The 26,990-nt window shown below is 41.5% G+C and overlaps 1 protein-coding gene across 1 annotated transcript; it reads right to left on the bottom strand.

Annotated features, from left to right (window-relative positions):
- Positions 1–1,088: 1,088 nt before the first annotated feature.
- On the bottom strand, positions 1,089–25,715 carry ALDH7A1 (aldehyde dehydrogenase 7 family member A1). Its single transcript, XM_084628245.1, has 18 exons — positions 25,481–25,715; positions 24,818–24,871; positions 23,019–23,084; positions 21,280–21,360; positions 18,028–18,151; positions 16,839–16,971; positions 16,197–16,241; positions 15,032–15,109; positions 13,605–13,702; positions 12,552–12,593; positions 10,198–10,292; positions 8,458–8,542; positions 8,095–8,201; positions 6,732–6,848; positions 6,115–6,212; positions 5,865–5,938; positions 3,068–3,143; positions 1,089–1,589 (listed from the first exon to the last, which is right to left on the bottom strand). Exons 1-18 carry the CDS (start codon positions 25,670–25,672, stop codon positions 1,535–1,537), a joined length of 1,620 nt encoding a protein of 539 aa, XP_084484371.1. The 5' UTR covers positions 25,673–25,715; the 3' UTR covers positions 1,089–1,534.
- Between the last annotated feature and the right edge of the window lie 1,275 nt (positions 25,716–26,990).

Below are 26,990 nucleotides of genomic sequence, written 5' to 3' on the forward strand. Positions count from 1 at the left end.
TAGGGGTCTGGAACACATGACTTATGAGGAGAGGCTGAGGAAACTGGGATTGTTTAGTCTGCAGAAGAGAAGAATGAGGGGGGGGATTTGAGAGCTGCTTTCAACTACCTGAGAGGTGGTTCCAGAGAGGATGGTTCTAGACTATTCTCAGTGGTAGAAGAGGACAGGACAAGGAGTAATGGTCTCAAGTTGCAGTGGGGGAGGTTTAGGTTGGATATTAGGAAAAACTTTTTCACTAGGAGGGTGGTGAAACACTGGAATGCGTTACCTAGGGAGATGGTAGAATCTCCTTCCTTAGAAGTTTTTAAGGTCAGGCTTGACAAAGCCCTGGTTGGGATGATTTAATTGGGGATTGGTCCTGCTTTGAGCAGGGGGTTGGACTAGATGACCTCCTGAGGTCCCTTCCAACCCTGATATTCTATGATTTGTGAGATCAGCAAACCCCTAGATGGAATTATAGTCCCAATAATATGCAGGTGCTTGTTACTTATTCTCTATAAAGGAGCTAAATGGTGGCAGTAGTCCGCAATGAACAAGGGCAGTGGCAGAGGTGCTTGAAACTGAGAATTTCCCTGAAGTCTCTCCAAGAACTGAGGAGCATCAAGAAGGGGAAACAGTTTAATCATGTAATGACTAGTGATCAATCTGCTGCTCGGGGACTGGGCAGTCTAGTTTTGAATGTCTCAAGCAATGCACTTTATGTCTCTACAAAGGCTATGTCCTAATTTAAATAAGTCAGTTTATAATCAAAGGCTAGATGTTCAAAAATGTTTGGGATCGGCCTAAGTCTGCTAAAATTCCCATTGACTGCTCGGGTAGTAGAATCAGGTCAGCTTTCAGTTCTTTAGAAAGTGCCACCCAAAACACTTCCCATGCTATAGAACTATCAAGTATTTTAAGTTGATAATCTATCTTGTTTTACTTATAAAATTATTACATGCTATGAAGAGCCCAGGCTCAGCTAGTGCTGCAAGAAGCAGGATTGTGACATTTGTAGCCAAATCATGTGATAGCTCACATAGGACCAGTAAGGTGAAGAGTCCTATCCCGATGTCAGTCATGGAAAAAAAAGTCAGAAGCATCGTGAGTCTCTGAAATGTGCTTTTATTTATACATTTAAGAGGGGTTCAGCAGCCCCCGTACTACAGTCCCTGATATGGGACCAGTACTGGTTAAACACTAAACATGCATTTCTGAAGCGTGGATCTAACAACCACACCCGCAGCAAGATCAGTGTTTGGACAAGGGCATAGAAATTCTGCTGACACTGCAGTACATAGAAAAGGCATGGTAAAATTCTGCAAGCCACTTTAATCCAATGCAAAACCCCTCCCCCAAAGATCAAATAAGAATTTGATACACTATTTAAATTGATGCAAAATATAACAATTGGCTTTCTGGCATGGAAGTACGGTAGCTGCTGCCGTTATTTTGGTGCAATATAGTTTCAAATCATTATCTCAATTATAAAGGTTAGAAAGTGCGTGGCTCTGAAATGTCAGGAGTTTTCAGAATACCCTGTTTCACAAGGTTGTTATTGAAACTTGATTCCTTGAGCCAAAGGCAAATCCTTGCTGTAGTTGATTGTACTGAAAGAGAAAACAAGAAGAATTTAGGAAATAGACTTGATCATTGAAACCAATTACAAGAACCATTTCAATTATACAAGCCTTCCTTAACGCAGTTGCCAGTTTGTTTTAAATTAAAAAGCATGGCGAAAAGTCATTTTTACCAATCTCTATAGTGTAGAAATTGGGCAACACAGGAGGATTGTATCCCCTTCCTAACTACCTCCTCTTCACCCGACTGAAGAGAAGATATAATCCTCCATTTGTCTCCAACCAAGAGTGTTGTGGCAGACAGATTTCTACTACTGAAAGCAACTTCTACTTCCTCGTCTATACTATGTGGCCCTCTGCATACAGAAACAAGGATGTTAGTTATTGGCATACATATGGTTTAGGACATGTGTTTGCTGCTGTGTGTCAATAGTCACCCAGTAAAAATGGACATTCATAGAAATTAAGTATTTATCTAAATACTTGTCACTATCAGTAGTGACCTTACTCTCTGTAGAGACCAGCTCACAGATTTCCTTACAAATCAGAGCAATTATATTTTACTCAGTCAAGTTCAAGATCAGGAAGATTAAAATGAATATATTTAAAAAGATAATAGAATCATAGAATATCAGGGTTGGAAGGGACCCCAGAAGGTCATCTAGTCCAACCCCCTGCTCGAAGCAGGACCAATTCCCAGTTAAATCATCCCAGCCAGGGCTTTGTCAAGCCTGACCTTAAAAACCTCTAAGGAAGGAGATTCTACCACCTCCCTAGGTAACGCATTCCAGTGTTTCACCACCCTCTTAGTGAAAAAGTTTTTCCTAATATCCAATCTAACCTCCCCCACTGCAACTTGAGACCATTACTCCTCGTTCTGTCATCTGCTACCATTGAGAACAGTCTAGAGCCATCCTCTTTGGAACCCCCTTTCAGGTAGTTGAAAGCAGCTATCAAATCCCCCCTCATTCTTCTCTTCTGCAGGCTAAACAATCCCAGCTCTCTCAGCCTCTCCTCATAACTCATGTGTTCCAGACCCCTAATCATAATACCCCCTATAATACCTTCTATAGATGTCAGGGCTTTTCCCCCTTTTCCAAAAAGGATGGGTACCTAGATTTTTGGCCTTGTATTGGATGTTTTTAATACTGATGTTTTTAATAATGTTTTAATGTTTTTAATACTCTACTTCCTTCTTGGAAGAACAGATCTCCTTTCTGTTCTTTAAAAATGGGCAGATTCTTGTAACAAATAGTTAACCAATTACAGGTATAATCTGTTGGTCTCTGTAGCTCTTTGGGCAGTCTAGCCAGCAGACCACTGACCAATCTCTGAGACTACTACTAGCTAGGAAGTTCCAGTAGTGCCCACACTACCACTAAGGGACTATTACTGCTGCTGTGGGAAGTTCTCTTGCAACTTAAGATTTACAAGCTATCAACTTTAGCAAGTTTCCCTGTGCATTTTTACATTTATATGTAGCTAAATTATGTAAGCCTCGCTCTTACCAAGTGGACCTTCTCATGTACAGTTTCCAGGAATCACTGCCAGATTCTCTTCCACCACCAGTGTGCTTTTCACCACCTTAACAAAACAAAAACAAAAAAAAAGCTACTCCACTGTGGGATAGAAGCTCCTTTGTGGTTATTTTATGCTCCCACACTTCAACCAAAGTTATATTTGTACTGCAGGGAGGATGAGAGTTTTTTTATAAATTCAGTTAAAACTCTCAGAAGTAAAAAAGCTCCTCTCCTTCCCCAACTTTAGAAGAAAAACAGAGACCCACTTCCACATACTCAGGTTGAAATTGCTGGCCTTCACGCACTATTGTCTCTCTGCCTTCCTGTTGATAACTGTATTATATGAATGGTTGGTTTTAACTGAAGAAAATAACTATGTAGTGTGAGAGCAATGCTGTGACAGTTTTATTTTCTTTTGTTGCAGGGTGGGGAGGTTTAGGAGAGAGAAGTGCAAAAGGTGAATATATGTTTTACAGATCCCCTTAGGAAGAAGTGCAGTAGTTGGCATGATGTATACACATGCACAGCAGATCTTTAAAAGCCATTTTTCTTATGCATGCAGCAATTGGAATTTTGGTTTTAACAGTTTGTGCTTTCAGCCCAGTGAGAGGTTGTTCTCCTAAGCTATGAGATCTTTTCTAACATCCAAAATACCTTGTTGATGGGTGTTACCTTTCCTTCATAGCAATAAATGTTCCATATGCTATTCTTTAATTAGATAAAGGGTTTTTTTAATGGAACAGAAAATTTGTCACTGGCCAAATTCTAGTCTCTGCTACACTAGCAAAATGCAGAGCAATAACATTGATTTCTGTATATTTACAGTGAAGAAATTGGGCAGATGTTGGCCTTTAAAATCAAGTGAAGTCAGAAGACCTGAAATAAGCAATCCTTAAAGTGGCAATGCTATGACTAGTCTTTACCAAAAGCTATGCAAGAAAAAAACAGTGTGTTCATAAGAAAAAAAAGAAAAGAAAAAAAAAAGTACTTTTTTAAAAAATTGAACCTCAGGTTTATACCATAGGCCCCACTGCTGTATAACAGGATCATCTAAAAGCATCATAAAATAAGAATGGCCATACTGGTTCAGACCCCTGGCCTATCTAGCCCAGCATCCTGTCTTCTGAGTGGCCGGTGCCAGATGCTTCAGATGGAACAACCAGAACAGGGCAATTATTGAATGATCCATGCCCTTTAGTCCAGTTCCAGCTTCTGGCAGTTGGAGGTTTAGGGACACAGAGCACCAAGTTGTGTCCCTGATCATCTAGGCTAATCGCCACTAATGGACCTATCCTCCATGAACTTATCTAATTCTTTTTTGAACCCAGTTATACTTTTGGCCTTCACAACATCCCCTGGCAACAAGTTCCACAGGTTGTCTGTGTGTTGCATGAAGTACTTCCTTATATTTGTTCTAAACCTGCTGCCTATTAATTTCATTGGGTGACCTCTGGTTCTTGTGTTGTGAAGGAGCAAATTAACACTTCCTTATTCACTTCTTTATTCCACACCAGTCATGATTTTATAGATCTCTATCACAGTCCTCCCCTCCCAATCATCTCTCTTCTCAGCTGAGCAGTCCCAGTCTTTTCGATCTCTCCTCATATGGAAGCTGTTCCATAACCCTGATCATTTTTGCTACCCTTCATTGTACCTTTTCCAATTCTAATATCTTTTTTTGAGCTGGAGCGACTAGAATGGCACGCAGTATTCAAGGTGTTGGCATACCATGGATTTATGGAGTGGCATTATGATATTTTCTCTTTCATTATCAATCCCTTTCCCAATAGTTCCTAACAGTGTTAGCTTTTTTGACTCCCGCTGCACATCGAGTGGATGTGTTCAGAGAACTAACCACAATGACTAAGATCTTTCTTGTGTGGTAACAACTAATTTAGACCTCATTATTTTGTATGTGTAGTTGAGATTATATTTTCCAATGTGCTTTACCTTGCATTTATCAACAGTGAATTTTATCAGCCATTTTGTTGCCAAGTCACCCAGTTGTGACAGATCCCTTTGTAACTATTAATAAAGTCCAAAGCTGACTGCCATTTTGAGTAATTTTGTATCGTCTGTGAACTTCGCCACCTCATTGTTCACCCCTTTTTCAAATCATTTATGAATGTGTTGAGCAGCACTAGTCTCAGTACAGATCCTTGGGGGATCCTATTTCTCTCCCCTGTGAAAACTGACCATTTATTTCTACTCTTTTTCCTATCTTTTAGCCAATTACTGATCCATGAGAGGAACTTCCCTCTTAACCCATGACTGCTTACTTTGCTTAAGAGCTTTTGGTGAGGAACCTTGTCAAAGACCTTCTGAAAGCCCAAGTACACTATATCCACTGGATCCCCCTTGTCCACATGCTTGCTGACACCCTCAGAGAATTCTTATAGATTGGTAAGGCATGCTTTCTCCTGACAAAAGCCATATTGACTCTTTCCTAACAAATCATGTTCATCTATATGTCTGATAATTCTATTCTTTACTATAGTGTCAATCAATTTTTCCTGATACTGAAGTCAGGCTTACTGGCCTGTAATTGCCAGGATTGCCTCTGGAGCCTTTTTTAAAAACCAGTGTCACATTAGCTGTCCTCCAGTCATCTGATACGGAGGCTGACTTATGCGAGAGTTTACATACCAGAGTTAGTAGTTCTGCAATTTCATATTTGAGTTCCTTCAGAACCCTTGGGTGAATACCATCTGGTCGTGGTGACTTACTGCTATTAAATCTATCAATTTGTTCCAAAACATCAAGGTAGGAAATGTAATTGACATACCAAAAGCACCTCCAATCTCAGCCCCACTGGTTGGAATGTTAACATTTACAACACCACAGTCTGATCCCTTAGGCCTAAGAGCAAAGACAAGATAGACAAATGATGTGATCTTCTGTAGTCACATGGTAAGGAAAAGAGCCAGGTGTCTTCTCTAAAAGAGGCTTTAATGTTGAAGAAGTAATATTTGACTAAGTGTTTGCAAATTAGACAATCCTGTGTTTTAGAAAGAGGAAAAATGTACGAGTTATACCCAAGCCAGCGGAAAATCCTGCCCAAATCCTTGGTGAAGATGCTGCTAGAGAGACCTTGTTTTACTTCATTATTCCAAGCAAAGACCTCTTCTTCTGTCTAGAAGGAATTACATAAGTAATTATGCCAGGACTACTGAAGACAAGCAGTGAACACAACAAAAAGGTACCATGAAAAACAGAATGCTAACTTAAACTAGCGCCATGATGCATCTTGTTAATCACATGGCAAATATGTGACTAGATGTACAGCTATTAGCATGCCAGGCTGTACAGAAAGGCAATGACAAAGAGCTTTTTTCCCCCCAATCTATGCAATAAATATCTACAGTCCTGTATAGACTCCCATCTTTAAGCCTGGGTGCTTTTTAAATAAGATATATAAACATAACCAAGTCCTGAGCCATGCAGTTATGCTGGATACCCCTACAGTTGAGAACCATAATAATTGGCCAATAATACACCTATTAGGACCGTTTCATGAACATGACACACACGTGGGAATACTTCTCTCTTCCTCCCTCTCCCCCTTGCATGGTTTAATTTAACATACAAGACATATGCACTATTGAAACAACACTGAACCAAAGCTCATTTAATTCCTCCTATTTTGTTTTACCTTGAATTTCAGCACATAAAGAATGGGGGCAAATGTCTCAGTGTGCACGATGGATGCATTATGGGGAAGGCCAGTCACAATTGTTGGCTCAACATAGTTACCAGGGCGATTTAGAACCTTCAAAACACACACAAAAAAAGTGATAGCCAAGTTATTGCTTCAGACAAATCAGTCTTTGGCTTAGGAACTAGGTACACTTAGTTGCATCCCATTCAGTGGTTTGGATGCAGTAACTATCTCTTGCAGTGAGAAACAGAAAACCTTCTATGAGTAGCTAAACGGAACATACTGTACCAAGTTCTACTCAGTAACACATCTAGAATAGAAAAGAAAAATGTACAGAATTACACACACAATTATACACACAAAATCAAATTACAGACAGCCAGGTAAACTTCTCTCTTCCCATTTGTGTTGTGAATGGCAAGCAGGGAAGATCACTTTACTGGCGATGTTCTGAATGCACTGAAGGTGAAGACTCAGACTTTAAGGCCAGAAAGGATGATCACGATCATCTAGTCAGATCTCCTGTACATTTCAGGCCAGAGGACCCCACCCACCTACTCCTGTAATAGGCCCCTAACTTCTGGCTGAGTTACTGAAGTCCTCCAATCATAATTTAAAGACTTCAAGTGACTGAGAATCCACCACCTACACTAGTTCAAACCAGCAAGTAACCCGTACCTCACGCTGCAGAGAAAGGCGAATTCCCTCTATCCCCAGGGTTTCTGCCAATCTGAACTGGGAAAAAATTCCTTCTCTACCCCAAATATGGCAATCAGTTAGACCCTGAGCATGTGGGCAAGACCCACCAGCCAGAAACCTGGGAAAATATGGGTGTCAGGGAGATTGCAATAATCCAAATGGAAGGCCTGGTTAAGAGCTTATTATCCTGCTCCACGGGGATGCTTACATGACTCAGGCTGTCATTCAGAGCCCTAACTTCTGTGTTTCATTGAGAATGGGAGGCCAGGGTTTGGAGGGGAGGGCAGCTGCTTTTCTTTTTGTGAAAATGTGAATTGCAATTAAACAACACAGGAATAAGGAAAGCAGTATCCTCTTTCCACAGATTGTGGAAAGTGCAAGAGACTTGTCCAGTGCCAGACACTGAGTTAGTGGAAGAGCTGACATTGAATTCAGAATTTCATTTTCCCAGACTCGCCTCGATTCTCTAAAACATGTTGCCTCAGACGTCAGGTGGAGCCATCCCCACCCTCCACATGTCTGACTTGATAGACTTACATATTTGAAGTCCCTGACAGCACTGGATACATTCAGTCGGAATATGCTCTCCATGACCCACCAATCTGTGGTCATTTTTCTGATGCTCTATTCTAACAGCCCGGATAGTAAAAACAATCACCTTCCCACCATACACCACCGAGCCACCCTGCTGTTTGGCTTGTTCCACTGCATCAAGGAACATCGTCACTGCTTGTTTAGTGTGGAGAGGCCCATACAGAGTGGTAGCTGAAAAGTAAAAGAGCATATTACATAGAGTTCAAAGACATTATTTTAAGACAACTGTATACATTTCTAACATGCCTATCACCATGATAGCTGGGAAAATAGCCACAAACAAAAGGAAGATAAACAAAACAATTAGGATTAATTAGATTCCTCCTTCTTATTTCACAGCTTCAGTTAGAAGAGGGGCTAACTTGATCATTTTGTAACAGTCTTTTCCCTCCATAAGTAGAAGCAAATAAAATAAAACCCTACTTACAGTCCCATGGGTCACCAATGCGAATCTGTGCATAGGCCTTAGCGAGTTTCTCCACCACCTCATCATGGATGCTTTCATGCAAGAACTAAATAGAGTCACAAGAATTTTATGTACAGTTAGTAATATGTCACAGCTGTTGAAATTTGCAAAAAAACTTTGTGTGTTGAGCTTTGGGCAGCCCTGCAGAATAGGAGCTATATAATAACCTCAAGCATTCAAAAAAAGTCCAAATAAGGCCTCAAAAATCATGAGATTGGCTTAAAAGCTATTCTCTTTTTTAACTAGGGGGGTCTGAATTTGCCTTATGGTTTCTGGGTCTTCAGGGAACGCGCAGGTCACATTTTCAAAGCTTTCCTCCACAAGGTCTAAAAGGCATATTTTTCCAAATGAAAAGTTGAGATTCCCTCTCTCTCTCTCCCTCACACACACACAGCTATAACCTGGGGATTTTAAGGAAGAAACCCTCCAAATATCCTAAGACTCATGATAACATTGTGAGAGTTAGCAACAAAATGCCTGTAGAAGAGGAATCAATCCCCAGTAATACAAAGAGAAGATAAATAGATTTTAAATCTATTGAGCAACTCTGAAATATTTTCTCTCACCCCACCCTACCCCAGCTCACTGGACGGAAAATTGAAGACATGTAGCCTCTCTCACTACAAAAGTACTGAAATGTACAGCAGAGCCTTGATAATCTTCACACTCCAGTCAGTTTAAAAAAAAAAAACAAACAGATTTAGCTGGGGTTGGTCCTGCTTTGAGCAGGGGGTTAGACTTGATGACCTCCTGAGGTCCCTTCCAATCCTGATAGTCTATGATTCTATGAAAAAAAGTGCTACTCCCCATCTCAAGCGAAGTTTGATATCAAATTACTGTTGTGAAGTCTCATGCTACACAAAAATCAAGAGCTTACACAAAAATCCAGTACATAAACTATCAATTTAAAACTAAACACAAGTCAAAATAAATGGTGAAAACACATTGATATGTTATTCTTGCTTTGTTTGCTTATGGTTAATTTGCAACATTCATTTAGAATGGATCTCCCTCATTCATTATAAATGTCTTTCTAAAGCTTTTACCGAGTTTGAGAAGAACTTCCTCTTACCAAAATTGCTTTGAAGTCTGAAGTGTAATAATTAGACAAAATATTTGAGCGCTAAACACATTAGTTTTAGAATCCTAGACTGGGCAAACTAGCTGAAGTTTTCCTGCTCAAATTATTGTTTTGTTCAGTAACTATTCATGTAAAAGGGACATCAGTTAAATTAGGATCCAATATTTAGATTTTGTTGAAACAAGCTTTTATAAAATAATATCATCGGAGATGGTCAAAACAATTTTAATCTGACAAATTACTTGTTTAAAAACTAAAGAAAATCCCTGTATGCTGTAATCCAAACACTGTACTACTTGCTAGCAGGAACTGCAGTATATTTCAAATAAATGCAGATGACTGCCTTGGCAATGAAAGCAAAGTGAAATTCAATAAGTATAAAGGATGAGAAATATTAGATTTTATATTTTATAGTTTTAGTGTCATTGGGCATTTTTAAAAACAACATGTAAGGAAATAGTTCTGGAACTTTCAATCATGACCTGCAGGTGAATAGTCATTTTTCCTGTCGCACTGGCTTTAGATGCATTAGAAGTATGTTTTAAGAATACTACTGCCTGTTCTCCAACTTCATACTGGATGATTTAACTATCCCAACTGTACAATACATATTTACTCACCAGCCTTCTGGCAGTTGTGCATCTCTGGCCGGCTGTCCCCACAGCAGCAAATAGAGCAGAGGGGATGACTAGGTTAAGATCTGCATCTTCAAACACTTAAAAGAGGAATTGAACATCAAGGTGTAAGTTATTGGCTTCAAGCCCCTCTAAATTCAGTATACACAAATTAGTCAACATAGTAAACTCTATCAGGCCTTTCAGGTAGCACTAGAAAAGAGATGAATGAATAGTATAGGTTACGGACACTTTAAAACTAGTTTCCTCTATGTATTTGGAATTAAGCACAAAGATTTGGTTCTCCAGGCCACTTTGAACAAAGTTCCCAAGCAACACAACTTGATTGTGAATCAAGAAGCTGCAACCAGCTTCCTGCATCCCTCCCCTCTCCATTTTGCTTGAGTGGAACCCAGATGGCATGGAGAAACACCACCAAAGGGCCGTCAGATAGCATGGAGGATCAATGCCGAAGGGCACAAGTGACTAATTCAGTGGAGCCAGGGCAGCAAAATAAAATTTAAAAAAAAAAAAAAATCATGAAGCAGAAAAAGAAGGGGCAAAAATTAATATAGCTCAAACTGGTGTCATACTGGGGTTTGACTGTTCCAAATGCCTTCAGACAGATTAGCCAGCAGGAACTTTGTAGGTTTACAAGATTATTAAATAAAAGGCAAGAGCGATCAGGCAACTTTTACACTTGTCACACAAACAAGCCCACGACCACGAAAGGCAGTACGTTTAAAACCACAGAAAGAGAATCTATGCTACTTCCTGCCACAAGACATAGAAATAAAACTTAGCGAGTTTCAGAGGGATTTGATATCCATTGGCATGGTTAGAAATTTAACAATCTACGAAAGCTAAAAGTGTGCAATAGAAGGGAAATGTGTACCAAGACATCAAGTGTTAACTCGCGTACATTTCTCCTGCCCCCATTAAGGTTACATCTACATAGCAGCAAGGAGGTAGAATTCCCAGCTCAGGTAGTCATACGTGTGCTAGCATGAGGTAGTGTGTTAGCATCAGCATGGCTGCAGTGGCACAAGCTGCAGCTCAGGTTAGCTGCTCAAGTACAATCTTGCCCGACCTGCTGAATACAAACTCAAGTACGTACCCTGAGCTGCAGACCATGCTGCCATGGCCACCCTGATCTTGTAGCACATTCACTTGAGCAGAGGTAGCCTGTATATAGCTACCCGAGCTGCTCCCTAAGACCTTGAACCAACTCCCTGGGAGTCAATGGAAAGACTCACATCAACTTCAATGGGCACTAGATCAGGCTTTAAGATACTTAAATCTGAACTATACTACTGGGCAATAAAAAGAGGGAAATAGGTATTTTTCTTAAGAATGTTTTCCCAGAATTATGTGCCTATTGGCTGGCACTTATATATATAAAATAGTATAAATATATAGTATAAATATATTCTAGAACACTAAAAAACACAGCTACCCGCAATTAAAGCCATCCTTAAACATGGTCCTCAGCCCAACATTTGAATGTACCAGAATAAATAAATAAAATCACATCCCCACGGCCCAATACATAGACAAATTTTTCTTGACCTTTTTTCACTGGTATTTTCCTAAATTAGTTTGTCCCCCAGAATACTGCAAACCCAGAACAGCAGTGCACTAGTACACAACAACCGGGATGGAAAAATGACCATTCTAGACTTACCGCCCAAATAGAGTGCAATGCAAAAATAAATAAATAAAGCAATGTTGGGAAAAGCAACAGCTGGAAAAAATAAATTCAGATTTTACAGTTTTTAGTTAATAGAGAATAGAGGTAGTAGCTTTACTATTTTTAGCTTGAGAAACCCTATAAAATAGCGGTCTTATGATCCAGTATTTATGTTCAGCACAACCATGTGAAACACCTGAGTGCAATTTATAAACCCCATCCCTCAATGCCAAGATCAGAGGCTGCCTGTTCAGCTTTTTAAGGGTGTTTTGTTCCACAGTGATCCCTCTGGCCAGTTAAGGAGAGGCACTGACAAACCAAAGGAATTTCCATCTAGTCCTTGACTGGAAGATAGCGACTAAGATGTAGAGCCTTGAGAGCTGGGAGGTAGAGGACTGCTCATGAGAAGGGAGGTGTGTGTGGAGGGGGAGGGATCATTATTCACATATTACTTAGGCCTGATTCAGCAGGGTATTTCATGTGTTTCAAGTCAGGCACTTGCTTAAGGAACTTATTAAATCTGGGCCTTCAGCTGTAATAGCATTCACTGTATGCTAGGTATTTTCCATACACAGAAGACAACAACCCCTGATAAAAAGATCAGTCTACTATGTTAATATTAACATTAAAAGTAAATTGGATGAGAAGAGATTATTATATTGGGTATTACCAATAATGGCGTTGTTTCCACCAAGCTCTAACAGACTCCGTCCTGTTAAAATAAGTAAATAATAACGTGAGTTAAGAAGCTAGTTGTGAGTAACAACCATAGACCGTCCCTGTACAGTGACTAATACTTACTCCATGAATGCTCCCACTGAAACCAATGGTACTACTCGAGGACTAAGGGTAACACAGTCTAGCCTACAGTGAGAGTTTTTGCTTTAACAAAAAAATAAATAAATAAACCCACTAAAGTAGTGCAGAGTGTGAAAGACATGGACAATGAGAGAGATGCTAATGAAATCAAAGGGAATCAACAAGAAAAATTAGCACTTGTGCTTATTTTCCTGGCAAGTGTCCTAAATCTCTAAATTTGGGGGAAGGTATGGCCTTCCATTCTTTGATGAGCCCTTGATAGTGAAAGCTGCTCTGAATTCTATAGTTCAAATCAGGGAGTGACTGAAGAGGGTGCAAAATTCAACCCAAAATCCTCAAAGGGATCGAGGGATAGTGGCCCAAGGCTTTTGGGTTATTTGGAGAACTGCCCATTGAAAAATATCTAGATGTTGACAACTGGGCATGGATCCAGGATTCAGCAACACTTCTGCAGCAGAGGCAATCTGTGATGTCCTGATAACCTTTCTTTAAAAAAAAAAAAAAAAAAAGGGTGGGGGGGGGAGAAGATGGGGCAGCTACACTTGGTGGGGAGGGGCAGTTGCCCAAGAATCCTTTTGTTGACCCCTCCCAGAAATCAGTGCTGACCACAGTGGCATCATCACACACTAGACAAGAATCAGTTAGATTCAGAGAGGCCATCAAAAACCAATTTGCAGGCCCACTGAGTTCAGCAGAGGCCAGATTTCAGGAGAATCTAAAAAAGTCCTGGATTAGGCTAGAATTAGCAGGAATGCAACTTTGCTGCTGCCCTTGTAACACAAGTTTAAAAAAAAAAAAAAAAAAAAGGCAATGAGACAAGTTCTATTTGTCAAAGTTCCCTCAGCCCCGCTTCCTAAACAAACGAAACACTTACAGGGGAAAAAGCAAAAATCTACATACTTACCAAATCTCTCTTGAACCATAAGTGCCACTTGCTTGCCCACCTTAGTGCTGCCAGTGAAAGAGAGCAGGTCCACTCTCTCATCTCTTGCCATTGCTGTGCTACATAAGAGAACACATGACTATCCTCAAAAGCATGTACAATTGGAGCAAGCTGACATGAAAAATAGGTTTCTTAATTATAACTAGGGCTATGATTTTGTCACAGAGGTCTCTGGAAGTCACAGATTCCGTGACTTCTGTGACTTGAGCCCGCAGTGCCTGGGAGCTGCAGGGGGTCCCCCCCCCACCCATGGTGGCTGGGAACTGCGGAGCTCAGAGCTCCCAGCTGCCACAGAAGGTAGGGGAGTGCCCTGGGGGCTCCCAGCCACCGCGGGTGGTGGCAGGGACCCTGCAGCTCCCAGGCACAGCGGGTTCAAGTCATGGAGGTAACGGGGGGGGTGGAGGGACCCCACAGCTCCCAGACAAGCCCCCAGGGGTGGTGTGGGGAGCCCCCAGCTCCCAATTTTGTCATGCATAAGATAGGTCATGGGCTTCTGTGAATTTTTCTTTATTGCCCATGACCTGTTCGTGATTTTTACTAAAAATATGCGTGACAAAATCTTAGCCTTTGAAAGCCACGAACACACAACAGATTTAAAAGAATCAAGTCAGTGACTAACTGGAATGCAACTCAAAGGAGCGTATGTGCCAGAATAAGTGCCATATTTCCATGTCAGATTCTAGTACTGCGACATCTGCACTAACTCTGAAGTCTAACCCTGCATACAGGAAGAAAGCTGCCTATGCACTTGGTTGCTGTTTGTACAGCACCAATGGCATGCCAAGTACCCTAATGCTTCCTTCAGGCCCATGCTATCAACTACAACTTGGGGTGTATGCCTTCCAAGGCTTTAGGCACTTTGTGGGCTCCCATGCACCTCTATGGAGTGAGCATCCCCAACTGGCATGCCCATGAAGGTTGTTGGGGGAAGGGGTATAGGAGGGACTACACACCGGTTGTATTCTTTATGGCTGTTCAGAGAGTTTGTTAGATGTGGCTACAAAGTAGGGGGAGAGGGGAAGAATAAGAGTTAAAAATGCGGACAAATACCCTCACCAAACTAGAAGCTAGATTCACAGTTTGTTACATTTGTAGTAACATGGTTGGTCCAGCAATGGTCCATGGAATTATTAGTTACATATTTACAGTAGTGCCAGCAATGTACTGGACGCTTTCCAGATAATCAAAATAGGATGTTTCCTGCACTAAAGAGTCTATGGATAGACAGGCATGTTCAGGTTAAAGGCAAATAAAACAAGGTAGATTCAATTGGTTTCTAAGTGGTAGTACAAGGCCCACAGAGAGCAAAGCTATTTTCAAACTAGACTATTCCCGTAAGCCACCCTTCCGCCATTCCCTTCTCCACAAAATACAAGAGTTTTGCCTACCCAATATCTGCTCCACCACATATCAGGGAGCAGATTGCACCGGGCACTTTGTTATCCTCCAAAACTTTAGCTACTATCCTAGAAAAAAAGAGAAATTTCTTGAGAGACTGGGATTTGAGAGATCTCAGTCAGATGCAATGTGATAAAAATCAGCAGTTACTATTTTCACCTTGTCACAAAAAAATAAAATAATTAAAAAAATTAAGAGTATCATCTGTATCAGGTGCACCGTTTATATATAAATATATTCTCCTCTCCAAAAATATCTTTGTCCAGTGTAATAGTAAGGCTTATAACAAAATCCACATATTTAAAATATAATGCATCTTCCAGGATGTAACTGGCAAAGAGAAGACAGGTGAGCACATAAAATCCCAATTATAGCATTATTCATAGTATTTCCTTTGGAAATTCAATGAAATTATTCTCAGAAGTAGCATCTAGCATTGGGGGGGGAGAGGGGCATACTCTCAGGAATGAACAGTATTTTAAATATTGTAGTACTTTCGTTACTCAAAATGGGTTAAAGTACATAGCAAGCCATCTCCTCAATGTACTGATAGTGTCATCACAGCTGTCACCGAGTGGCGCTGTTACAATTGTCCAAGTTTTCTTTCTTTGCATGTGAGCAAGTTTTGATTCTTGGGAGGACATGCTGGCTTGTTAGTTTTGGATTAGGCCAGGTTCTGTTTTGAGGCAACTTCAGGAGGGAGGGAGGGGAGAGAGAGAGAGAGAGAGAACTGCGCAAGCAGCAGAAGAGTTTGCCTCAAGAACTGACAGTAATCAGAGCCTGAAGTTGCTTCCTGACACCTAGGCACTGGTGTTGGGCTGAGGTTCCTGGAAGACAGGAGCGTCAGCATGCTGTTTCAGTGTCTCACTCAGAACTGGTATGTGCACATACAAAACATGTTACACTTACAGCATCATGCAGACTCTCCATCATTGATTTCTCCTCCACTGAGAAGCTGAACTGCAAGACCCCAGACATATGCTACTGCTCAACAGAGGACTCAAAAAAGGGGTAACCAAGGGAACGAATTTATTCAATATACGTTGTTATTGTCTGTACGGCAGGGGAAGGAGACAAAGCCACTCTCATCCCAGCCACAAGATCTCAGAGACAAAGTGCAAAAGCAATTATATGTACAGATATTCAAAAACTTACTTTGTAACAGCTACGCTAATGAGGGACGTTGTAGGAGCACCTTTCCTTTAAGAAAAAAAATGCAAAATCAAATTTCATTCCCAAGAATACAAAATACTTTATGCAACTCTTGTATTATGCAAGAAATCAGAGTTAGAGGTATGGCACGGTAAGCTTAGCCAGACATTTTCAGATTTGAGTGTCTAATGCTAGATACTTAGGTGGAAGTGGCTCAATATTTAGAGGTGTTACAGATCCATAACGTCTAGTGAAGTGAAACTGAGCTACAGGTACCCAGAGCCTTTGAAAATCAAACAACTTATTCAAATGCCTAGCTCTATGTACCCAATTCTTAAATATCAACCATATTCTTTATTATTGGTATGATAGTAGAGCCTAGAGGGCTCAATACCTAATTGGGCTGTTTCAGTCATTGTGCTGGATGCGGTATCAGGTAGAATAGAGCTTTTAAGCAGGACTTGAAGCCAACCTAGAAATATCAGATGTGAAGAGTTCATAAATGTGGGATGAAAACCAGACACCTGACATTTCAAATACAGTATTCCTTGCATGCCTGAGAGTATCCTTACAAACATAGTTCTGCTGTGACAAGCAAAGACTACCACTATCAGTATTTTAGTTTAAAGTATTTGAGCATCTTACCAGAGGCAAGCATTCCCACAGATCATTGCAATTGCATTATTCCAACCATACACTGCTACGGGGAAGTTAAACGCAGTGATAATTCCTACCAATCCCACAGGATTCCACTGTTCTATAAGGGCATGGCCAGGTCCTGAAAACAAAGACACAAATTAGAGCAATTTGATTGTGTGCACGTGCATGACTGTTTTGCTCAATAAACAAGAAAAGAAAAGGCATGGACTACAACAGATCTTCATGATCTGAGACAGAGCCAAAGTTTGTTGACTTTTGGGACCCATCTATTTACCCAAGTGTTTATCAGAAGTAGGTGGATAGTTTATCTTATTTGCATTGATGTGGGCAGCACTCAATTTATTACCTTTGTATTGGCAATTGTGGGACATTTTTTAACACAACATAAGTTACTTGTTGGTAGATTCACCAGACTTCATTCAATATTTCTAATAACCGTTAGGACAGACACAAAAAAGTCAATGCAGATAATCTGCTAAGGAACAAAAGGAGAGAGGCCGGTTTCAGCAAAATTGTATTAGAGCTGTCCTGGTGCATGGCCGTATCTTAATATGTAGAAAGGCTGTTTACATTCCAGCTAGATGATCTGCTGGAAAATACAGTGAATATTATTTCAATAATCCACAAGCCAGATATTTCCATCAAATAGCATCATCTCATTTTTCAGCAGAACTTTAATAGCTTTAGTGAAGTCTATTTGTAGGAACTAATTACTCATGCAATATATGCTATGTTACAGTTGTACTCTACAGCATGCTGGTAAACTAGTTGTAAGGAGTAATCATGTCAGTTGGATAATGAGGGAAACAAGAGTACAAGCATGTTTCTTGCTGATGGCTCATCAATCTGTAAAGCTGAATTGACAACAGGTTTCTCATGTCTCAGTGCAAACTAGCTAGATTTTGCTGTACTCATTCTATACTTCGATTTAGTGACTTTGTCAATGGAGAGGAACTCAATTCTCTGTCACCGTATGTATGTAGTTTCTAACTGAGGCAAAAATGGACGCACTCTGTAGCGCCAAAACAGGTCATCACGTAGATCAGCCAAGTCACAACAGCAGATACAGTAAACTGGTAACTTGCATAAATATATAATCCACAGTGAAGTAATGTAGAAAGAGCTCCATTATATCCAGAACTTTATAAATACAAATGTTAATACACGTTCTTACTTTCTGAAGGCAAGACAGGTCCACCGATCATTCGGGACAAGCCAACAGCATAGTCACAGACATCAACATATTCCTGAACTTCACCAACACCCTCGACAAAAATCTTTCCCATCTCTAGTGAGACCTGACAATGTTAAGAACACATGGGATCATTTTTTAGACTCTCAGACTTTAAGGCCAGAAGGGACCATCATGATCATTTAGTCTGACCTCCTACACATTGCAGGCTACAGAACCTCACCCACCCACTCCTGTAATAGACCCATAACCTCCAGCTCAGTTACTGAAGTCTTTAAGTCATGATTTAAAGACTTCAAGTTATGGAGAATCCACCATTTACACTAGTTTTAACCTGCAAGTGACCCACGTCCAATGCTGCAGAGGAAGGTGAAAAAAACCCAGGGTCTTTGCCAATCTGACCTGGAGGAAAATTCCTTCCCGACCCCAAATATGGCACTCAGTTAGACCCTGAGCATGTGGGCAAGACCCTCCAGCCAGACACCTGGGAAATAATTCTCTGTAGTAACTCAGAGTCTTTCCATCTAGTGTCCCATCACCGGCTGTTGGAGATATTTCGTGGTAGCAGTTGCAGATCAGCTACGTGCCATAAACTTATCAAGATCAGTCTTGAAGTCAATTAGGTTTTTTGCCCCCACTGCTCCCCTTGGAAGGCTGTGCCAGAAATTCATTCCTCTCATGTTCGAAACTTTTGTCCGATTTCAAGCCTAAATTTATTGATAGCCAGTTTATATATTTTTGCTATAAGCTGAGGACTTACCAGTTGGAAGCGACAGAGAAGACCCAAATGTATTGGTTGATGTACTGGTTGATGAAGACCAAGATGTATCGGTTGACAGGATGACTATGAGCCGCCAACCTGATGGGCTCGTGAAAAAGACTAATGCAGTGCTGTTCACCTTTCAATTCTCATATTAATCCCCATCTTCTCCAATTTAACTAATAATTTCCCACGTGGAACTGTATCAAATGGGACAGGGCAGGCTGCAGAACAGGGCACCTGCTACTGCTGCAGACACACAACAGGCTAGGAGTCTGAGCTCTGGGTTCAAAGGGCAGCTTGTCTTTATGGCCACTATGAGTCTGCACCACACTGCACTCAAGATCAGCCACACAAGGAGAAAGAGGTGCCCTCGTCTGTGACTAAGGGATGGACGTTGGAGGGGCACTTTAATTTTTTTTTTAAATCCACCAACATTCATCTGTATCTGTAAAGGTGCTGGAGTGATTTCTGCCTCCCAAAAGGCAAGGAGTGGGAGTTTGAAACTACTAGGGATCTGTATGGGATCTCAGTACCACATTAGGAGTCATAGAGCCAAGATCCAAAGATACCATTATGATCATCTCCTGTGTAACAGCGGACATAGATTTTAAGTAGGGTTCTAGTATTTTTTTTTCCCATATCAGGTTGAGAACCATGTAATAACTTCATGCTTTAGCAACTCAGAGCTGCAGCACATGCTGTCTTTAGCACATTTTTCAGTCCTCTGTCTACACTAGGCAGAAAAACAGTACTCTGCGTAAACACAGAGGTACCTAACACACTAATTCCATCATGGAAACTGTCTAATGGTCCAACAGCAGCAATCCTCTGACTTTTATATCCTGCACCAGCACTTACTGAGATCCTTTCACAGACCATCTCACCTCCTAAAGCCCTCGTTCTCCACATCTTAGTTCTCACTATTTTTCAGATCACCAGAAAGAACCCAGGTTGAAAAGCTCTGTATGAGAGGGAGTCTTCTTTCAGGACCATTTTAATATCAGTGCCCTGTCTCACAGAAAGGTGGGAAAGCAGCATGGTGACAGTTGAGCATGGTAAAGGTCTTTGTTTGGAAAGAGGACAGTTTCAGAATCACTTACATTTTTTCCTGTTTTGACAGGTGTGTTGAGGACAATGCTCTTAGGGGAAAGGGAGAAACTGGAGATGACAGTGTGACCATGAGCCTAGTGTAGTTTTAAGACCATTTGTGAATTAGAGAGCTGATTCATTTGTGAATTAGAGATATAATTTTTTTCAAGTGCTAGCTCCCGAGTCCATTTAAAATCACTGCGAATTTGACGACTGGCTCAAATGGGAGTCAGAGGAGTTAGACTAATTCTGAACACCTTTGAAAACCCCATCCTAGATTTATTAATTCATAAATGTTTGTGGCCCACTTCCTAAAAAACAAACTGTCTTTTAAAAAACTGAAGCAGTGCTTCCCACACGTAGACACAAGTTACAATAAATACAGCTTTTGTGAACTGGTACAAGAAGGAAAGGAGAAAGGGCAGTGGATGAAAAAGAAAAATATTGATCAAATTCTGAGCCTGAGAATTGTGATGGCATCGCTTTAAAACTCTAAAGCAGAGGCGGGCAAACTACAGCCTGCGAGCCACATCTGGCCCATGGGACCGTCCTGCCCAGCTCTTGAGCCCCCGGCCCCTCCCCTGCTGTCCCCCCTCCTCCGCAGCCTCAGCTGCCAGTGGCTGCTGCTCTGGGTGGCGTGGCTGCCAGTCCTGCTGCTCTGAGCAGCATGGTTAGAGGGTGGGGAGTGGGGGGGTTAGATAACAGGCAAAGGGTCCCGGGGGGGCGGTCAGGGGACAGGGAGTGGTTGGATGGGGTAGAAGTTTGGAGGCGAGGGGGGTGGTCAGGGGATGGGGGGGTTGGATAGGCATGGGAGTCCCAGGGGGCCTGTCAGGGGGCGGGGGTGTGGATAGAGGGCGGGGAAGTCAGGGGACAGGGAGCAGGGGGGGTTGGATAGGGAATGGGGTCCCAAGGGGGGTGGTTAGGGGCGGGGGGTCCCAGGAGGGGGGCAGTCAGGGGACAAGGAGCAAGGGGGTTGGATGGATCAGGGGTTCTGAGGTGGGCAGTCAGAGAAGACGAAGTGGGAAGGGGCCAGGCTGTTTGGGGAGGCACAGCCTTCCCTACCCGGCCCTCCATACAGTTTCAGAACCCTGATGTGGCCCTCAGGCCACATAGTTTGCCCACCCCTGCTCTAAAGTGAAGTGGCATTATTTTTAAAATAGGGCACCAAAAATGCAGGCTTACATTTAGTTTCCTTTTAAAAAAAAAAAAAAGAAAGAAAAAATCTTACTTGTTACCACAGATCATTAGTGGAATCCAAAAAGTATTTATAAGTTATTAAAACTAACAATTTCTCACTTAATTACACAGAGCTACATTAAAACCAGAGTTAAACATAATTTTGACTTTTTTCAGATGTGTACACATTGCTCAGGACACCTTACCAAGCTTCCCAGATCTTTGATTTTCTTTCTCAAGGCATCACCAATCTGCCTCACTATTTCTCCACGTTTAGGTGCAGGAACCTAGACAAAAAAAAATTATTTTTTTTTTTTTAAAGAAACTGATTTAGAGACTAAACTGCACCTTCTGCTACAGACACTTGCAGCCAGGCCATCAAGGGAAGACCAACCAGTACCTTTGTCCTCTCTCCTCCCACTGACTACAGTGAGCTACTCATGTTTAAAGTTAGGCTGAATTCTTGCTGAATCAGGGCCTCAAATAGAACTGCTCATGAGACTAAGGGTTCAGGGGTTCTGGTGCTAAGACACTATCATTGGCTGAATGCAGACTTCAAATTACTGTTCTCCTTATCCCATTCCAGCATACATGTGGACCATTTTCAAACAGATATGAGCTTTAGGGACCTGTCAGAAAGCAAACTTCTCACATACCACGCTCACTATGTATTTTTACTGCCCTCCTTTGTAGTCCAGCCAGCCCTGATATCACATAGTGAATTGTGAATATCTTGCTAGACTGTAGTGTATAATGTACTTACAGGGCAGAGCAGTCGGCAACACAATTCCCTGTTTTAAGAGATGTCTTATGTAGCTATGCTACAGAAGCTAAACTATCCAAAAAAAAAAAGCCATCTAATCCTTTTGGTTGCAAAAACAACCTTCGAGACGTGAGCTTTATGTAATCACTCCAGTAATATCTACCAGAGTCTGCAGGCAGGCTGAAACTATAGTACTGTTGATATTAATGGAAACAATTCGTACTCAGCTGCTTATTGATTCTGAAACCTACTATGAATATTTTAAATGTTAACCTTGTTAACTATTTCACTGCTGATAATTTCAGCAGAAAACGCTGATGAGCCAAATTCTCAACTAGCATAAATATGCTGATGTACCCTAGCCAAGAATTTGGCCTGATGTATTTATCCATCATTGTTGGATGTATTATTATTGGGATAAGAGCAGCTATTTTCACTAAAAGGTTTCTGAGGTGAGAAAAATAATGAATTGCAATATCCATCTTTCCCAAAATTAAAAAAGTTATCCAAGGGGAAAGTAGATTAGTGCCTTCCCTATTACCACAATGATCAACTGCCCTCCTAGATACTAAAACCTCCTCCATGGGCCGCTTCAGGGTGGCGGGAGAGGACAAACCAACCGAACAAGAAACATCTTACACACACACACACACCTTAGCCTTTTTCTTACTTAGCTTTAAAGACTTTTAGCTTCCTTCCACTCCCTACAACAGCTTCTATAGTACAAATGCACATTACAATACAAAAGTCTGTGGCACACTGAAAGTTTGGAGACACATTTAAATGGTTTGCATTTTATATCAAACGAACACATTGGACCTGGAGGGCAGTAAGGGCTTGGAAAAGGTGCTGTGTGATCATGAGGTCCTTGCTGCACAATTTAGGTTTAAGTACCAGGGGTTAGCCGTGTACGTCTGTATCCACAAAAACAACAAGGAGTCCAGTGGCACCTTAAAGACTACAGATCTGAAGAAGTGGGGTTTTTACCCACAAAAGCTTATGCTCAAATAAATCTGTTAGTCTTTAAGGTGCCACCGGACTCCTTGTTAATTTAGGTTTAAGGTATCATATAGGACATGGAGTCTTAAGTCTCCAACAGAAAATGGTAATTTTGTGGTTTCAGGGGTCCTTATCTGCTGTAGAGACACTTTCAAAAATATGAATAATCATTTGTCAACTTACATCTGCCCATATTTTCCATGCCTCTTTAGCTTTCTTTATTGTTTCTTCATAGTCCTCCAAGCTGGCCTAAATGAACAAGGATTTAAGCAGGGGGTGGGACACAAAACACAGAAGTTACTTTGCTCTTGGTTGCTTGAAGCTGAAATACAGAAGAGGCAGTGAGCATGACTCAAGCAGAATGGATTTTCTGTGGACGGTGCCGACTTGGGAGGTATCATTCTTTAGGAAAGTTATATTCTAAGCAACTGTGTTCACAGTGTGACATGCTGGTTTCTAACTGTGCTGACAAGACAGTTGCTAGAAACAAAAATTAAATTGGAAAGTTAATACCACAAGGTGTCTGGGGAACATATCTACTATCCTAGCTAAAGTTTACAGTTTAAATAAAGTTTTCCTTCAGCTGTATTCCCCATGGGAAAAAATCATGGGAATACATAGCCCATTTATCAGACGGGTAGCCGTGTTAGTCTGGATCTGTAAAAGTGGCAAAGTCCTGTGGCACCTTATAGACTAACAGATGTATTGGAGTATAAGCTTTCGTAGGTGAATACCCACTTCGTCGGATGCATGTTAGTCTATAAGGTGCCACAGGACTCTTTGCCACTTTTATAGCCCATTTAGTGACATTTTGCTTTATTATTGTAAATCCCACTATTAACACAAAATAAAAAATAGTGATAATAAAAAGTACTGCAGAGTATCTACCCTCCCAGCTTTACTCCTTTGCACCCAGCCCATCTTCACTGGATCTATGAAGCCTGAAAACTTGGAGGGTGGGAGAATAAAGAGAATAGACTAACAAGCCCTCTCTCCCACATGCTGTATCTCCTCCATCTGGATCTACTGGTTTGTGCTCACCACACCTATAGGACCAGACGGGCAGCATTTGAGCTTAAGGGTACATCTACATTGAAAGAAAAAAAATGGGGGGGGGAGGGGGCTTAACTAGGGTTAGCTAACTCAGGTTAAAACAGTAGCAAAGACAAAGCAACTCTGCTTTTAAACTTGGGTTAACAAGAGTTAAAGCCTACGGGAACCCAGTCACAGGACTCTGCCCCTCGAGCTGTGAACCCGAGTTAGCTGAGCTGCCGTCTTCACTGATATTTTAACCAGAGCTAACCAATGTTAAGAATACCCTTTTTTTCCTTTTTCCCCACAGTGCAGACATACGTTTTGGAACGTTGTTTTTGTAATAAAGGGAGCAGAAATTTAGTTAAGCTCCACAGCACGGAAGTTGATGCACAGGTTGACCAGTGAAATTGTGAAGACTCTTGTTCCATGTCATTGCTGCTATGCAGTGAAACCATGAAGAGACATGTCAGTTTCAGATACTTGGATGAGAAAGTTATGAACAGAAGCAACAGGCACTAGAGCTAGTCACAAAATAGGAGCTTCCCTTACATCCCCAACTCCTTAAAAAAGATTATGGAAAGGGAGTAGCAGCAGAATCTCCTCCTTTTCTGCAGCACCTCCAGGACTAGAGAGAGACTGAATAGCAAAAATGTCCCTCTCCCTCCACAAGACAGGCAGGAGGTTGGGGAGGGAGAGACCATTCCAGCAGCAAACCAAGAGCTTCACATTTACCAGCCACCTGATTGCCAGAGAATAATATGGGTAGAGGACTCAGACAGCAACTTGATCAGAATTTCATCTCCCTCTCCTTCCTAGCAGCTGGGGTGGAGGACTGGCCGTTTCACCAGGGTGCTGGACTTTATCTTCCAAATTAGCCTTTGGCTACCATGTGCCTTTTTGGAGCCCTTGCTCTAAGTAGGCACCAGAAAGAGAAAAGACAAACTTACCTGTCGCACACTTGCTATTGGCTCATGGTTAGCTGGGCAATACGTTGTCACAATCTAAAGAAAGAATATTTTACAGTCATGTTAGGAATATGCATAACTAGGGGGAAATATTGGTGTGTATTGGATGGGGGGGGATGGAGACACAGTGACTTTTTTTATGCAAAAAGGAATTTAAGCAATAATGCAAACACATACAAAAAATATACTAAACACAAAGCGTGTCAGAAAAAACTACACCAACCAAGGAGAGATGTTCCAAGTGGGAGACAGACCAGACTAGATGCAACAAGATAACATCGCCCTACAAAGGGGGTAAGCCAAATAACACATACCAAAAGCTGTAGCCTAAATAGATTACCACATACAAACCTGTGATTATTCAGCGCTAGTGACGATTAACTTCAGAGGGCCTACAACGGGGGGATGGGGCAGAAAAACGTTTCTACTCTGCTCTCCCACGGAGAAATTTTTTTGCAAGAAACAATAACTTTATAGGGTTTCAAAGCTGTCCGATTGCAACATAGTTATCAAGTTTCTTCCTTTTTTCGGCAGCACATTGATTTCAGGCGCCTCCCGCTTTTAGCAGCAGCTTTTCCTAATCCAGAAAGTCAGCCACTCTTAATCAGTGCCCCTGGTTCAGGGTTCCTCGAGCTACAAACCTACCTCTCCTCTTCCTCCCCAGAGCCCATTATACACTCCTTCATTTTCTTCTTTCAGTCCCAGGTCTTTCAACCACGCATACCGGGGCTGATTGATCAGGAACGTAGTCATGAATGCAGCAGGCCTCTTACAAGATGCTAAAATTCTCTTCCTCAGTAAAACGTGCCTGGAGAGAGCAAAGCTCAGCGGCAGCATAGCGAACGGCAGCTATAACACAAGCCACGAACCCGCCTGCAGGCAGCCAGCAATACGTAGCGCTGACCCGCCCCCAAAGTCGGGGAGACATGATTGGTGAATTCAGGGGTCTGCCCACATTCTTGGTGCGGGCAGGTTATTCAGCCTGGATTGTCAGACACGCTGTCCTCCAACTATCGATAAATGAGAGAGTTTATTCTTTCCGAAAATAACATATCCTTTTTACAGACTGGCTAGTGAAAGAGGGAGCGAATGAATTAGTTACTGCCATCTAGTGTATAAAGAAATCAGTGCTAAGGAGGAGTGTTTGCTTCACTGTGCAATGAAATATATTTTTAATTTTGCAGTACAGAATTTTAAACTATGTAGCTTCTTTTTTTGTGTCAGAGTGAGGCTAACAGACAGCTTTGTAATAACTCATGCAGGGATTTTAAACGAAGGCATTTGAGAACTCTGAGGCAGCAAAACCCTCCAAAGCCTGAGTTCTGGAGCTGCACTATATTCCCAAAAAAAGAACAGGAGTGCTTGTGCTGGAAATGGCCCACCTTGATTATCATACACATTGTAAGGAGAGTGATCACTTTAGATAAGCTATTACCAGCAGAAGAGTGGGGTGGGGGGGAGGTATTTTTTCATGCTTTGTGTATATAAAAAGATCTTCTACACTTTCCACAGTATGCATCCGATGAAGTGAGCTGTAGCTTACGAAAGCTTATGCTCAAATAAATTGGTTAGTCTCTAAGGTGCCACAAGTACTCCTTTTCTTTTTGTGGATACAGACTAACACTGCTGCTACTCTGAAACCTGGCACTGTATTCCATAGCTCAGAGGAGATAAAACACAGTGATCCATCAATACCAAGGCTGCAAATTGAGATCCACTCCAAAATATTTCACAAAGAAAAGATGCCATCCTAGAAAAGAACAGGGCAGCCAGAGTCCTGGAGTACTGTCATGCTGAAAGCTCCCAGGCCTAGTTTCCCGTGGTTTCTGTTGGCACACAAGATTACTGCTCTCTGGCAATATTTAGAAGATCTCTGGTCAGTTCCCCTCCATCTGTTGATACCTGGTTTCCCTGGCATATAGTCCTTGAAACAAGTTAATACAAATGGGAAAGGGTTGCTGTCTACTGATGACTTGTCAGATTGCTTCTTTCTCCTTTTGCAGTGCTACCAGACCATCAGTCTTTCACAGTCCCAAGCAAAGGTGTATATGATCCTTTGAAAGGACTTTTAGTAAAACATCAAGTTTACAGCACTGCTTCCCCTCCAAAGGATCTCTTTAGAAAGGCTATGGCAAAAAGGTTCAGAAGTAACTAC

Source organism: Lepidochelys olivacea (genome assembly GCF_965140295.1).
Source record: "Lepidochelys olivacea isolate rLepOli2 genome assembly, chromosome: 5".
NCBI classification, from domain to species: domain Eukaryota; kingdom Metazoa; phylum Chordata; order Testudines; family Cheloniidae; genus Lepidochelys; species Lepidochelys olivacea.